Genomic DNA, 16,065 nt, shown 5'->3' on the forward strand with positions numbered 1-16,065 from the left:
TAAACAAACAATATTCTTTTTAAAATATAACAATACATATTACTTTCAATGCATCAAACCAAACACTGCATAAAATATAATTTCAATATTACTAATCCCAGTATTATCAATCCCTACACAACTAATCCCAGTATTAATAATATAACATATTCAATATTATCTTATACACTCTACCAAACGAGTCCTAAAAGTCTTAATTTTTATATGATAGGCAATGTATATCATATCATGTTTACTTGAAGGGAGAGAGATGTTCTCAGAGTATGTTCTGGATATGTGACTTGAAATCATTACGTGAAGTTAAAGTTTTGTATGAACATGCAATTTGAGTTTTTTAACATAAATTGTGAAAATAATTAAATTTTCTCCATTCCTGTAAAAAATACTACTATCAAATGAATAAATCATAATTTATAAATAGAATGTTGCAATAATGAAATACTACATGGACAAATTGCACATTTTCATGTTTTTTTTTACAAATACAATTTTTTGCAATTACAAACGTTCAAGTACGCATAATTTATAAAGATTCATTATCTATAATTATAGTAACTGGTTATTCTTTAATATAATTCTTCAGACGATATGGACAATGTATTTACATCGAGCATGATTTTAAAAATAAATAAATTAAAATAATAAATTTTTAATAAAATATAAATTTATGAGTTAAATTTTGTATTTAAAAAAAATAAAATAATTACTTAATATCTTATTTTTTTCGAATCTTTAAAATTTTATCTCATTTTCTCGAATTGAATGTTTAACTAAGAGAAAAGACATCTTTTCTCCCTTGAACTTATCCTCCAAACTCACTTTAACACTTAAACTTAACTTTTGTTTATTTACCCCCTTAACATCTTTAGATTGTATTATTTTCGCTCCTCAAAACTGAATACCACTCTCACAATGGAAAGTGTGTTACACTCGTCTACACATCAACGCTACGTCAATGCCACGTAAGAAGATGATTTTGTTTTTTTTAAAAAAATTAATCCCCCATACTTTATTTTTATATAAATATTAAATAAAAAAACACCCCACCCCCATTTTCTTTCTTTTTCACAATCCCCCACCCAGCTTGCCCCCTACCCTGCAATGTAGCCCCTTCCTCCTTTCTATCTTCTTCAAATCACCCCATCTCTTCCCTCTCCTTCATTTTCTATCTTCTTCAAACTTAAACATATTATCAATAGCCATTAAGCAAACCAAACAGAATCAATTCAAAACATAATTAAAACCCTTTTTTGATTCTAACGCAAACCCAACAAAACAAATAGCTCAAAATATACCATACAACAAAAACATGAAAAACAAAATCAAGATTGAATTTTTAAAACATAATTACAAGCCCTTTATGATCCCTTCATCAAACCACCAATTCAAGAAACAACAATGCAGTAGTATCACCACATTCCAATTCAAAATTCTTTATTTCGAAATATTCTGACAAAACTCACCGAAAAATAATTAAAACAAACTCAAAAAATATATGCACACCATTAACATCACCATCATCATTAACACCGCCGCTAATAATTTTTCTTCAATTTCAATTTTATTCACGAAGATAACTTTTAATTTTAAAAATTCAATTTCATTCTTTTCTAATGATCTTAAGTCAAGGGGTTTAAGTGGGGTGAAGAATTTGATAATTGAAGGAGAAGAAATTAGGGGTTTGGAGGGGAGAGGGTGGAGCTGGTGGTGGAGAAATTGGTGGTTGAAGGAGAATGGGGTTGGTGGTGGCGGGTTTGGAGAGTAAAAATTATGATGGGTGGGGTGAGGATGGAAGAAAAAAATGGAAAATGAGGTGGAGAGGTATGAAGAAGATGAAAAAATAGTAGTGGGGGAATGAAGAAAACGTTTTTTTTTTTAATTTCACATCAGTTTTAGGAGTGAAAATAATATACTTTAAAGATGTTAAGGGGAATAAATAAATAGAAGTTAAGTTTAAGTATTAAAATAAATTTGGAGGATAAATTGAGAGGAAAAAAAAAAGTCTTTTTCTCTTCAAATAATAATAATTTTAAATTGCTGCACGAAAGCCCACGTCCTAATAGCTAAAAGGTAGTTTTAACTTGGACGGTGTGTAGGATGTAAAAGAAGCAACGCACGAGAAAGAAAAGGGAATAAAAAAAGCATGATTCTCTATAGTCTTTAGCGCCCCACCGTTGAATTTTAGATGGAACGTCATCACTCGATGTGATCGAAGAAGGTGCCTTCCACCTTTTGACGGAGAGCCATATATGAAAATTGAGTTTAAGTTTTGTGTATTGTTATAGTATAAAATATTATATATTGTTTAATAAATTTGATCTATTATTATATGTTATTTTATTTATTTTATTTTATGTGTTGTTATTTATTTTTTTAAATTCATTTCAAAATAAATATCATTTTTTTATTTAATAAATATTTAATGATATTATTTTTATTTTATTTTTGTTGGATTCCACTTGACAAGAAAAATAGCTAAAATGTACTCTGTTCGTTTCATATTAGTTAGCTCCTTTGAACTTGACACATTCATTAAGAAAAATATTTATTAGGGATCTATTTTATCAAATTAGCCTTATTAATTATGCTTTGAAAATATAAATTTGAATATATACAACTTGTTTAGTCATTTAATGATAAAAATATTATTGAAAGAACATGTTAAAATCTTCTTAATTTCATACAACTAAATTGGAATAAATATTTTTTAAAAAGAGGACAACAAAAATGAATTGGAGGAAAAACATTAAGTTGACTTTAAGAAATAGTATTATAAACTTTACAAAGTAATTATTTATTTTTTAAATTTCGTATTTGATCAAAAAAACAATACATAAAATAAAATGATGAGAGTACTTAATATTTTATATAAAAAATAAAAATAAAACTAAATAACGTACGAATACTAAATCAAATTTTATGTGATAGTGTAGCATTACATTACACAAAGTTAAATTCATGAAAACTACTGGTACATTTGCCCACTAGCACACACACCAACTCTGCCTGTCTTTACATGAAAACCTACCCCTTTTAAGCCCCCCTTCTAATTCACTTCCCTATTACTGCTAATATCTTTCTGCCCACAAAACGTCCAAATTTCTCTTTCCTTTCCTCTCATTTTCCTACCTAATTTCTACCGACCCGTCCATTTCACTTTTCAGCTTCCCTCCCTCCCTCCCTATTTTTCCATAAGGTAATTCATTTCCATCCTTGCTCTTTAGATTTGCCTCTTCAATTTCGTCTATTCTGTATTCTTTCCTTGAGAATTGTTCTTTCTTCTGTGTTTTTTTTTTTTTTTCAATGGATCTGGAATTGGTGGATTTTTTGCATTCTGCTACACTGATTTTGTTTCTGGAGTTCCATACAATGCGGTAGTTCTAGTATTAATCAGCCTTTTTATGTCTGTGTTTTCGTCTGTAGCCACTCTAGATCTGTTAAAACCATGCTTATTTATTGGATGTGATTCTGAGTTGGAAATCGAACTTGGAGTTTGCTTATCGACATGATGAAAGGATAATTATGATGAAGTTGATGCCTGATGTGTAATAAACTCGGGAGGTGATAGCTAAGGGAGTTATTGTGCTTTTTTCATACGAGATATTATTGTCATATACAATTTCGTACTTAATCAGCTATATTTAACGAAATTTATAAGCATGCTCGCAGAAACAGAGAGTGAAACAAAGATCTGATCTTGTAGTTATAGGTGCCTGAATTCAGGGGCGGATCCTCAGTACTTTTGATACAGAGCAGAATTTATGTGTACAAATTCATTGAAATTGGAATAAATACTATAAATTTAGAAAAATAATAGTACATTAAAAGCTAAGAACCTTAGAGATTGAACCCACAGAAGTTAAATCCTGGATACGACTCTGCGCCCATTGCATGTGTTGTACTCTCGTAATACACTTTTTTATAGTCTGATTTTAACCTTTTTTATTCCTTCTATTCCAAATATTGTCTATTTTCGCACAATCAACAGTTATCTTCACCGGTTTTCTCACATGTGAGATTCAATGTGGTTTAATTCGTTGGTTGAAAATAATATTGATAGTATTGGCAGGAAAATATTTTGGTTTTTAACCGGTTAATGTGCCTTTTTGTGATGGAATACCTTGCATCATTATACTTTTTCGTCCTTCTGTGTCATTTGCAATCAGGGTCTCTTTTTCTCCCATATCTATTTGTTTATCACTGATTTGGACTCCTTGTTTGCTGAAGAGTAGAGCAGAGCCTTAGTGTACGATAGAGATGCCTCTGTCCACTTGTAGAGCTACAGAGTCCTCTATTTTAGCGGGGACAAGGTGGCCGTAGAGATATGTCTGCAGTCTTCCTTTTCTGTGTTTTAAACAACTTATGGATGTGAGTTATTAAAATTAAAACAGTTTCTTTTATCATTGGTATTTATTCGCATAGCATGAAAGCTCCACAATTTGTGAAAACTATTAAATCTTTCCCATTTCTTGCAGTCTTACTAAATGAGCAAACCTTTGTTTATAAATAAGATATCAGAATAATATCCTTAGACGCCGCCTTAACAAATCGTATGTTTCTTTTATAAATAAATGCTTGCAATCACATGCTATTACAAACTTGCATCAATAATAAATTTGCAGAGATCCGCTGTCCAATAAGTCCACGTTAGTATAATTTGCTATACATTAATATAATCCTCTTACATAGTACGAACAATCTCTTCACATCGACTGATCATGGGTCTTTGTATTGCAAAATTTGAAATTCTGAATCTTTTTTGCAAAACTTAAACTAAGTTTTAAATTTTAATATAGTTGATTTCACACATTTGGAAATCCTAGCATTTAGTGGGATTTGGGATTTGAAATCAAAATTTCGAATTGAAGTTGAAGTTTGTTCAATCGTCATGAACAATATTGATTTTGAATCAAAACTTTAAATTTGAGATCCAAATTGCATGTAGAAACACCGACTAAGGATATAACATTTGGTACGACTGAAGTTTACATGTTTTGAACCCACTTTCACATGTTGCAGTCTAATCCTTTTAGCATGGCAACACTGTTCATCCAATAAATATTTGGACATATTTTAATAACCACTTTATTTAACTTTTCTATTGTTTTTAAGCATCCACACCCCTATTTTATTCAAGCTGCTTATTGATCTACAGTTCCCTAGTCCCAAAAAATGCATTCGCTAGTTCATGTGTTTTCTTTCTTACAGCAAAACCAAATATTTGCTTGTTTCATTTTTGCAATCAAGTGACGTGCTATACCAGTCATTTAGGGGGTGGGAGGAGGGGGGTGGGGGACATCAGTTTTATAGTTCTTATTACGAATTTAAGGTCCCGGAGCTTTTGTATAATACTAAATGGCAAGAGTGTTGTATTTGATACCTGAGTTAAACGCAACTCATGGCTTTGAACTTTGTCAAGGGCAAAATCCTGGTATTTTAGTAGAGATAGTTTCAAACTTTGCACTACTGGTGCTCGGTGATTTCTCGATTATAAAAACAAACAAACAAAACAAAAATACTCTCCTTTCTTTTACTTTTTACAAGGCTATAATTTTTAGCACATTTACTATATCTAGAATTGGAAAGTGAATCACATCTGTCAATTTCATGCATTATTTTGGTAATGATGTTAATAGGAAGTGTTAGGAGAGCAGTGGTTACGTGATACTTAATGTTATAATACAGCTACCAAACAGTAAAATGTTAGTACTTAAGAATTATTTTAGAAACTAGAACTAAGATACCTTAAGTGATAATTTGGTGGGAAACAGTTATAACCTGGATTCTTAGAGGGAAGAGGTGCCTATTTCATTTTACTTGGTGTGCACCTTTTAAATATGTTTATCTATTTTTGAGAAATTGAATGAAGCACCCAATGGCATGTACATATTACTGATTCTTTATTCATGCAATGTCACATGTTTTATGTATCAGATAGGGAAGATTCTTCCTCATGCATCGGATGTAAAATGTAATGTCCTAAAATATTATCGATAGGAAATCAACATCATGTTTCTGCTTTGCAGGGTGTGAAATGGCAGCAACAGCAGCAACTACTCTCTCAGTTGGCTCAACCACATCTCTGGGCTGCAAAGGGAGCTCAATATCACAATCAAAAGCCTTTGGTGTGAAATTCAACTCCAAAAACAACCTTAGGACTTTCAGTGGTTTGAAGGCTGCGACAAATGTAAGCTGTGAAGCAGAATCGTCCTTTCTTGGGAAAGAAAGTGTTGCAGTCCTTAAACAATCTTTTACTCCAAAGGCCCAAAAAGAAAACAAGGAATATGGTAATATTGTTCAGCCTCAAGCATCTTACAAAGTTGCTATTCTTGGAGCCAGCGGTGGTATTGGGCAACCTTTGGCTCTTTTGGTGAAGATGTCACCATTAGTTTCAGAGCTGAACCTTTATGATATAGCTAATGTCAAAGGAGTTGCGGCTGATCTTAGTCACTGCAATACTCCCTCCCAAGTTTCCGATTTCACGGGAGCCGCTGAATTGGCCAACTGCTTGAAAGGTGCAAATGTGGTGGTCATACCTGCTGGTGTTCCTAGAAAGCCTGGTATGACACGTGATGACCTGTTCAACATTAACGCAAACATTGTGAAAACATTGGTTGAGGCTGTTGCTGATAACTGCCCTGATGCATTTCTCCACATCATTAGCAATCCAGTCAACTCCACAGTGCCGATTGCGGCAGAGGTGTTGAGGCGAAAGGGTGTTTATGATCCTAAAAAACTTTTTGGTGTTACAACCCTAGATGTTGTCCGGGCAAACACATTTGTAGCTCAGAAGAAAAATTTGAGGCTTATTGACGTGGATGTCCCAGTTGTGGGCGGCCATGCTGGTATTACCATATTGCCTTTGTTATCAAAGACAAAACCATCAACTACATTCACTGACGAAGAAGTACAGGAGCTAACTGTGAGGATTCAAAATGCTGGCACAGAAGTTGTGGAGGCAAAGGCTGGTGCAGGGTCTGCTACACTTTCCATGGCTTACGCAGCAGCAAGATTTGTTGAGTCCTCACTCCGTGCACTTGATGGAGATAGTGATGTCTACGAGTGTGCTTTTGTGCAGTCTGACCTATCAGAGCTTCCATTCTTTGCTTCTAGGATTAAATTGGGAAAGGACGGAGTTGAGGCTTTGATTTCATCTGACCTTCAAGGATTGACCGAGTATGAACAGAAAGGTCTGGATGCTTTAAAGCCAGAATTGAAGGCTAGCATTGAGAAGGGTATAGGTTTTGTTCAGAAAGAACCTGTAGCTGCTTAGATTATTATACAAGCTGCAGAAATGATGACAGGAATAAACTAATATATCAAAATTCATGATGTCGACAAATTCCAGTTTTGCAGTTGAATCAAAAGTGCTTCTCTTACGGAGAAACAAACAATAGTTTTGTAGGATTTCATCTCCTTTTGCGGTATGTAAACTCTAAGCGACGACGTTGAGGCACTCCTGTCATGTTCCATTTTTACTGTTAAATCAAGTTTTCTCTATATATAATCTGAGCGTGTCATCGTGGTTGTGTGATGAAAATGCAGTAAGTGCTTCCATTTTATCTGAAATTTCTATATATAATCTGAGCGTCACTTTTCTACCCCAATTTTTGTCTTCTGACAGTGAATTTCACTAGAGGGCTTCTTCTCCTCAATGGATAGTGCTTTAAGAGGTCGATTACTTTTTGGAAAATAATTGATTGGTATCGAGGCATATTTGATTGATTAAATCGTATTGTTCTTCAAATATATTAGTTGCACAAAATATGTGTAACAAAATAAGATCATCCTGCTGGCACCAACAAACAAACTGACATCAATTTTGAATGATCACAATTCTCTGATTAGAGTGACGTGCCTTTTTAACTTCTATACAATGACTAGTATATGATATTAACCAACTCTTTGCTCGGGTCTATGATACTAATAGAAGGAATTGAATACTGAGAAAGCGGATACTGGAGGTGCCCTGTTAAACAGTTCAATGTGTGATGTGTGCTTAGCTCGGGTGGGAGGGGATGAAGAAGAAGAGTAACAAGAGTGAGACGAAGACAAAATAATGAGGGAAAATAAATTAGAATGATACTAATTTCATCAAAGCTTTGTCAATAAAGATAGCATAAACATCATATTTCTCCAGCCTTGAGCTCCGGATGCATAATATTCTTGAGTCCTGATAAGACCAGTCTAAAATTTTTGAGTTCACTCATCATTCGTCAATGCTTTCCATACTTCTTGAGACAAATCACTTTTCTCAAGTTTCATCCTTCATCGAGAACCAATTGATTCATAGTTTGACTTTCGATAAAAGTACCTTCGAGATTTAATTACAAATCACTATGCCAGTTTGCCTCCCTTTGATCAGAGTCCTTGTGCAGTCACCGTCATCCATCTTGGCAAATTCAACAATTTTCCCAGCTTGAAAACCGTTCAGTTCAGTACATACGCAGCGGAAATTGGTAAATATTAGGTCAAGAGGAAGAAACTTGGAATATCGTATCTGCGAGCCAGGCTTTTAGAGATGAACCTTTTTGGCGAGGCCAAGTAATAGCAGAATCAACCGCATCTTGTTATTTGACATATGGTACAGATTTTTTCTGTGCCTATAAGTCCAGTTGAATCTAGCTTCAAGCTGTATTCAGCAACAATCGGTTTCTCTCTTTCCTGGACGGTTAGAGTTCTGATGCATCATTAACGCGACTCTGATACCATAAGTCTGGATTCTATCCACCACATGCAATATAATTGTCAACATCTTTTCAAAAGATAAAATCTTTATAAGTGCTACTTTCATTCTGCTCCAGAATTTACAATTACCAATAGTCATTGCACGAGCATCGACCTTCTCTGAAATGATGGAAGCGGTTCCGATCTCTAATAACAACTTCCCGATTATAGACTGCTGATAACATCTTTGCAAAGTTATGGCAGTCAACACAAATCCGGAGGTCTTTTGCAACTCTAATTGACGTGCCAGGTGGAGATGATAGAACCCCGAAAGCGATGGCCAATTTCTCACTGTGATAAGATAATGCAATCTGCTTCTCTTCAACACCCACATTGTGCAACTCTGACACTATTTCAGCAACGTATCCTGCCATCCTCAGTTGCTGATTGATCTCGTCCAACATCTCATAAATTTCAGTCTTTCTTGAATGCGAAGAGTCATTTGCAACGAATTCATGTATTTCCCCTCCGAACTCAATAGTACTACACGCAGGGTTGGTTTGGATTCCCCTGTCTTTCATCATTTTTCTCACATTCATTACCTTATCCCAATCACCAAGCGATGAATAAATATTCAACAGCAGTACATAATCACCGGCTTCTTGTGCCTTAAGTTCAATTAAATGCTCAATGACTTGTTCTCCCAAGTCAGCTTGGCGATGAATTCTACAAGCTCCTAGTAGAGTCCTCCATATTGTTGCGTCTGGTTTAACCTTCATCGAATTTATAAGGTTGTAAGCTTCATTAACCATACCAGCACGACCCATTAGATCAACCACACACCCATAATGATGAATGTTTGGTGGAATCCCAAACTCTTCGCTCATACTATTGAAAAACATCCTACCCTCATCGAGTAGTCCAGAGTGACTGCAAGCAGAAAGAACCCCAGTGAAAGTCTGATCATCAGGGGAAACACCAGCACTTTGCATCTCCCGAAATGCTTCAATTGCATCTCTGCCATAACCATTGCTAGCTAACCCCGATATCATTGCAGTCCACGACACCACATCTTTCTCAGCCATTCCTTTAAACACCTCAAAAGCATCTTCGACACAACCACACCGTGAGTACATAGTTATAAGTGCATTACGTACATTCATTGCCTTGTCAAATCCATGTTCTTCACAATATCTATGAACTCCCTCACCAAACACCAACGCATTCAAATTCGCACAAGCCTGAAGCAACATCAAACAAGTAACCTCATCCGGCTGGCAATCGTTCGCGCTACGCATCATATCAAATACACCCAAAGTATCCCGAGTTCGCTTGCCACGCATGTAGCAAGAAATCAACACATTCCAAGCTATTGTATCTCGTTTACACATTTCATCGAACAACTTGCACGCATCGCTATATTTCTCTTTAGATGAATAAAAACCCATCAATGTAGTCAGTAAGCGTCCATCGGATTGATGCCCATCTCTCAAAATTCGCGCATGAATCTGTAGCCCACCAAATAAAGACCAAATCTTTATACAACAACTCGTAACGAACGAAGACGTTAGCGAATTCGGTTTCACACCAAACCTTAACATTTCTTGATAAAACTGAAAACCAATTTCCGGCGAATCACTCATTCCGTAAGCTCTAATCATGACATTATACTGAAAATAATCGGGTTTTCTAAAATTTGAAAATACCCGTTTAGCATAATTCAAATCACGAAATGGCGGGAGAGCAATACGAAATAAGAAAGGTGAGAAAAAAATCGAATGTTGAAAGAGTGAGTTGCGGATTAGATGGGCGTGGATTTGTAGCAAATGGGACTTTGTAGAAGTTGATTTGATTAACGAAATCAAAGCTTCGGCTTTCTCCGTATGCAATAAGGCAGACCGGTCCACTACAGCTCTCGCTATTTTCTTGGTGTGCAAGTGACTGGTGAAATTTGTCGTTAAGGAGATGGGTTGTGGGTGGTGATCTACACGCGCCGCCGCGTGAGAGGAGTGATAACGGAAGGTAGATACAGAAAGACGATGAGAAGAGATTACTCTCATTCTCTAATTTGTCAAATTAGTGTGGCGTTTTTTTTTTTTTTTTTTTTTTTTTGAATTGCTGCACATTTACATTAGTAGTACTAACTAGTAAATAGTATGCTGTTCAAAACAAAACAAAAATATTATAAAATATTTCGGTAAAATTATTTTTTGGACACTTGTATTATGTCGATTTTATAAGTTGAACACTTTTACTTACATATTTGTTATCCGAACCCTTGAACCCATCAAAAAACAACATTTTGCACTTTTTGATCATTGACCTTGCCTATATGGCAAGATCATGGTGACTAGAACAAAGAGAGTGTAGTCACTCGTCTGGGGTCAATTTAACATTAAAATAATTTAAAAAAGTAAAAAAATATTAAAATTTTAAAAAATAAATAAAAAAGGATCATTTCTTTCCCTCCATCTTTTTAAATTTAAAAATAGTTTTAAAATTTTAAAAATAATTTAAATATTTTTAAAAATTTTAAAAAAATAAAAATATTTTTTCCCTCCCCACCCCAGCTCGTCCCAACCCCACACCCCATCCAGCCCCGTCTCACCCAACCCCCAGTCCCCCACCCCACCCCAACACCCGTCCAGCCCTTCCCCGCCTCCACCCCATCCCCGTCCAGCCCCCACACCCTACCCCAACACTCTTCCAGTCCCCCCCCCTACACACGTTCACTTTTTATTTTTTATTTTAATTTTCCCTCTCAATTCAATTCTTTTCATTTTTTTAATTTAAATTTAAAATCTTTTTATTTTTTGGGGGATTAAAATTTAAATTTAAATTGAAAGTGAGTGATAGTGAATATTGAAAAAAATTAGTGAATTTCGCTTGAAAAAAAAACTTTTTGTGAATTTGTTAAAAATATTCAAATTTAAAAATCAATTTTATTATGTTTGTATATATGAATTTATAGTTAAAAATTTAAATTAGTTGGAGAAGAATTTTAATTATTTGGAATGGATTTGATGTTTAATTTGTGAGCAAAAATAAAAACATGATTATTCAAATTTTTCTACAATTTATAAATTTTTCTTATTTAATTAAATTATGTAGCATTTTAAAAATGACTTGGAATTTAATGTAATATTTTTTTATTTTCTTTTTATTATTTTTTAAATGACGTGGCAGACGTGTCAGGCATGGCAGCTGACGTGGGAGAGAGTGTGTTACACTCACCAAAAAAGGATTTAAAATGTTGATTTTTAGTTGGTTCAGAGGTCCAAATGATAAACATGTAAGTAGAAGTGTCCAACTTACAAAACCGACATAGTACAGGGGTCTAGAAGGTCATTTTGCCAAACATTTCAAAATAAAAAAGTAGACAGATAAAAATGTACGGAGGAAGGGAGTATTAATATACACATTTAACAGGTAACTGTGGTGTACTTTCACCAAAGTAATATTTTCTTTGTTATTTGTCATTTACTTTCTAATTAGATTTTAAATTTTACCCGTCATATCTGACGTATCAAGAAAGAACAACTTTTGTTTTCCTAATTAACCTTTTAACACTAATTATTTTTCTCTAAATTAATTTCAAGTATAATGTTAAACATTATTTAATAAGGATATTATGATGAAATATTCATGTCATGATAAAATTTCTCTAAATTAGTTAGGGCGGGGGGGAGTTACATACTAAAAATCACTTTTATTTGTCCACCTTGGACATTGCATATATGTAAAATAAGTAATCACGATTAATATGAGTATTTTATCTGATATTAGTATACTAGTTGAAGTCATGGCGTGACAAGAAAACGCCTAAAACAATTGAGCAATGATGCCTGACGACTGAGTACATCGTTTTTTTTTTTCTCTTTACGATATGTTTGTTGCGTGTATGTATATACGTACATGTAAATTATTGCTTTCATCTTTTAAGTACTCTGAATGTGGATTTGTAAATCTGGACAATCAAAAATGATTTATATTGGCTAAAATTGTAGCTGCGGCTGCAAAAGCTGATTAACGGAGATAATCTTATATAAGCTGGCAGTTAATACACAAAGGTTGCTGGTGGTTACATTATTCGAACTCTCCAAATATGTTGTCGCATTCATGCCAGATCCTTCAGAAATGCACTTCTATTGGAGGATTAGACGCACGCCTATTGGTATATTTGAAGAATAACATAGTTTGGCAGACTACAACATACCAAAGAAAAGAAAATTTAAACATCACTACTTCCATTTATCATTTCAGAATCATCACTCAGTTATTTATGTTATGTGTGCACTTGGTCTCTAGTTAACAATCCATGAGGACCAACAGAGAGCAGGTAGTGTCTCAGAACAGAACAAGGCAATTGCATAGAGAACATGCAATGGTTATTTTAAAGTGTCTTAATTATCAGATGTCACTTTTGAGAGAAGTTGAGGTTGCATTATTATTTTCAGCAGAAATGTCCAAAAATCTATCAGAAGACCCAAAGTTGAGTGGAAATTTGGGCTGCTTGTTGGGGAAAAACACTCCAAAATGTTTCTCCAGTTCAGGGTTCTTGTTATTCTCATCAAACATGGCAAATAAATAGGTCTCAATGGCTCTATTAGGCCTTCTTGGACTACCCCTTCTAACATGCTGAATTAAGTTCCTGTAGTAAGTTGCTGCATTGTTTGTTGTCGCTCCAAATGCCCCAGCAGATGGCCAGCCACTCTCGGACACAACAATCTCTATCGAGCCCCCTCCGGCTCGAGACAAGGCAGCGTAAACAGAATCCAACATTGCATCAAATAAGTTCCTATATCCAAGTGAACCATCTTGTACCACCACATTAGGTGCAGTGAAAAGAGCATAGGAGAGAGAAATGTCACGCGGATTACCAGCATAGCTAAAATAAGGGTAAATGTTAACGAGCAAAGGCGAATTTATCCCCCTTAAAAACACAATAATCGGATCAATGAACGACCTAACATCATTCCTAAATGAACCCTGTGATGGTGGAAAAGAGTTCCCAATCAAAGTCATGTCTATGGAAGTTGAGACTTTGATGTTGTTTCCCAAACCAGCTGAAGAAATTGCATTACGAATGTTTCTCATGGCAGGAAGAAGAAATCGGGTAAGTGAAGATGTGCCTGTTACAGGGCTGACTTCATTTCCAACAGCAATGTACCTGTTGAAAAAATATATAAGTCAGTAAATAAAAGTGCACTCTCTAACAGTTTAAGCATTTAGATGATACCTCCACACGTGTCAACACCAAAGTACAAGAGGCGTAGATACTGAATCTGAGTCTTACCGGCACATTATGAAATATGTAAAATGAGAATCGTACCTCACATGAGGGGAAGCACGTAGTGTTGAAGATATAATTAAGGTACCTCAAAGGTTATCTTGGCAAAGGTATGATCTATACTAATCATGGCAAATAAAAGAGTATTCTCTCTATAACTTCATCAGATCCACCCTTCAATAAAAACTTATCCTTACTTGGTGTTTACACCGAATCAATGGATGCACAAATTGTTCTCACTTTAATTATTAAGATCAAATTGTTCGATCAGATGTAAACAAGTACCTAAATTTAACAGCTGGCCAGAAATTTCTGACATTCCTTTGTACCCAACTATTTGCATTTGAAGGGTTGGCAGCAATGTTTTGAAGATCTGAATTGGGAACTCCTAGCATAACTTCAATGTTGGAGCCTCTTAAAGCTTGTAAAGCTGCTTGATTTGGATCATAAAGCCTCATTCTTCTTATGTTTCTTGACTTGTAGAGTTGTACAACTTGTGATGCTGGTGGCAAGTTGTTCCCTAGCATTCCATAGCAAACACCTATTGATTGACCCCCTGCTCCATAACAATAGAAAAGTGTCACAAATTAATTAATCATAGAATTAGTGAAATGAAGGTAGGAAATTAAATTGTGATAATTACGAAGGAAAATGACTTTCAATCCATAAGTGAGGGAAGTCATTTTTGTGTGAAAATAACTTTTTTCCAACACCAAATATGTCGTACCAAACATACCCTTGATTGAAAAAACAACACGAGTTTTACCCGAAAATTAGCACACAACCATGATTAAATGAATGTTATGCAAGTTGATTTGAAAAATAAACACAAGTTCAATTTAAAAAATAAGTAAATAGCTATCAAATTCATTTTTATTTTGCAAACACAAAATATAAGACTATTATTGTTTCTAAAATCCAGAAAGTTTAGACTTTTCTATTTTTCTAAGGCAAAGTTTGTAGAGAGGGAATAGCATACCTGCTATATCAATGTTAGCAGCAAGTAATCCTAGCAATATGATAGCAGTGCCCATTTGAGGAATAGTAAATTTATGTGAGGAAGCCATGAAGCTAAGACTTGTTAATGGAAACTTAAAGATATGAAGCTATTTATATCAAATCTGAAACGATAACTTGAAAAATTGAATAATGATTAATTAAATTACACGATTAATTTATAAGTTTTTTTGTAGGTACTCTTTCCGTTTCATATTAGTTAATTCGTATGGACTTGACATACCCTTTAATTAAAAAAATTTATTAGGAATTTATTTTATCAAATTAGTCTTATGTTATTAGTTATGCTTTGAAAATATATTTTAAGCTTATACATTTTATTTAGTCATTAATGATAGAGATAGTATCTTCTAAGCTTATACACTTTACTTAGTCATTAATGAGAGTGATAGTATTGAAAGAACCTAATACTTAATATTTTTTTTAATTTTATAAAATAAACAATAAATTATAATACAGATTCTTAGAAAGAAAATAAGCTAATACAAAACGGAGAAAATATTATATTGTGGTCAATGCATGCAACTTAACTCTATTTTTTATTAAGGTAATGAAGTTAAGAGCCGCCGGAACCGAAGAAAAAAGAACAACAAAGTTAAGAGCCGCCAGGTAAGGAAGTCAACTTTGTTTTGTTGATAAATAAAAGGGAAAAAATTGTTTTAGTCCCTATTTTAGGATCTTATTATGATTTAATCCCGCGATATTTGATTTCTTTTAGAGCGTTAATATGGGTCAGGCGCGTTGAATCGGTTCGATCTGTTCTATAATTTTATGGAGTTGGGTTTCAGTTTTTGCAACCCATTAAAGAACAGGGTTTTTTATTTCGACCCGAATAAGTCCATGGCCTGTGGGGCTTGAGCAATGTGGGTTGGGGTAATTTGTGGGCCAGCCCGTAAGTCAAACACATACAACTATCTAAATTACTTATAAGTATTTTTATTTGGTTCGAAGAATATCATGTCAAAAGTTAATTAATTTCGCTATTAAGAGTATTTTTTGGGGTGTTGGAGACTTGATTAAAAAGTATTTAAAATATTATTTTTTAAAAAGTGGGTTGATCTGTGAGGCCCGCAACCCGCAGAGTAATGGTA

At 34.3% G+C, this 16,065-nt stretch overlaps 3 protein-coding genes across 9 annotated transcripts; 1 reads left to right on the plus strand and 2 right to left on the minus strand.

Annotated features, from left to right (window-relative positions):
• Positions 1 to 2,942: 2,942 nt before the first annotated feature.
• On the plus strand, positions 2,943 to 7,507 carry LOC107862248 (malate dehydrogenase, chloroplastic). Of its 7 annotated transcripts, XM_047409868.1 has the most exons (4): positions 3,005 to 3,196; positions 3,424 to 3,561; positions 4,233 to 4,368; positions 6,027 to 7,507. In XM_047409868.1, the coding sequence occupies exon 4, from the start codon at positions 6,035 to 6,037 to the stop codon at positions 7,271 to 7,273; it is 1,239 nt and encodes a 412-aa protein (XP_047265824.1). In that variant the 5' UTR covers positions 3,005 to 3,196; positions 3,424 to 3,561; positions 4,233 to 4,368; positions 6,027 to 6,034; the 3' UTR covers positions 7,274 to 7,507. The 7 variants fall into 7 exon arrangements, with proteins under 7 accessions (XP_016563241.1, XP_047265824.1, XP_047265825.1 ...); XM_047409869.1 differs by lacking the exon at positions 4,233 to 4,368; XM_047409867.1 differs by lacking the exon at positions 3,424 to 3,561.
• Positions 7,508 to 8,060: 553 nt separating this feature from the next.
• On the minus strand, positions 8,061 to 10,853 carry LOC107862246 (pentatricopeptide repeat-containing protein At3g47530). The gene has a single exon (XM_016707753.2). The coding sequence runs from the start codon at positions 10,725 to 10,727 to the stop codon at positions 8,814 to 8,816; it is 1,914 nt and encodes a 637-aa protein (XP_016563239.1). The 5' UTR covers positions 10,728 to 10,853; the 3' UTR covers positions 8,061 to 8,813.
• A 2,040-nt stretch (positions 10,854 to 12,893) lies between these two features.
• Positions 12,894 to 15,484, minus strand: LOC107862247 (lichenase). Its single transcript, XM_016707754.2, has 3 exons — positions 14,937 to 15,484; positions 14,243 to 14,513; positions 12,894 to 13,837 (listed from the first exon to the last, which is right to left on the minus strand). Exons 1-3 carry the CDS (start codon positions 15,022 to 15,024, stop codon positions 13,078 to 13,080), a joined length of 1,119 nt encoding a protein of 372 aa, XP_016563240.1. The 5' UTR covers positions 15,025 to 15,484; the 3' UTR covers positions 12,894 to 13,077.
• Positions 15,485 to 16,065: the final 581 nt, after the last annotated feature.

Source organism: Capsicum annuum, chromosome 3 (genome assembly GCF_002878395.1).
Source record: "Capsicum annuum cultivar UCD-10X-F1 chromosome 3, UCD10Xv1.1, whole genome shotgun sequence".
NCBI classification, from domain to species: Eukaryota; Viridiplantae; Streptophyta; class Magnoliopsida; order Solanales; family Solanaceae; genus Capsicum; species Capsicum annuum.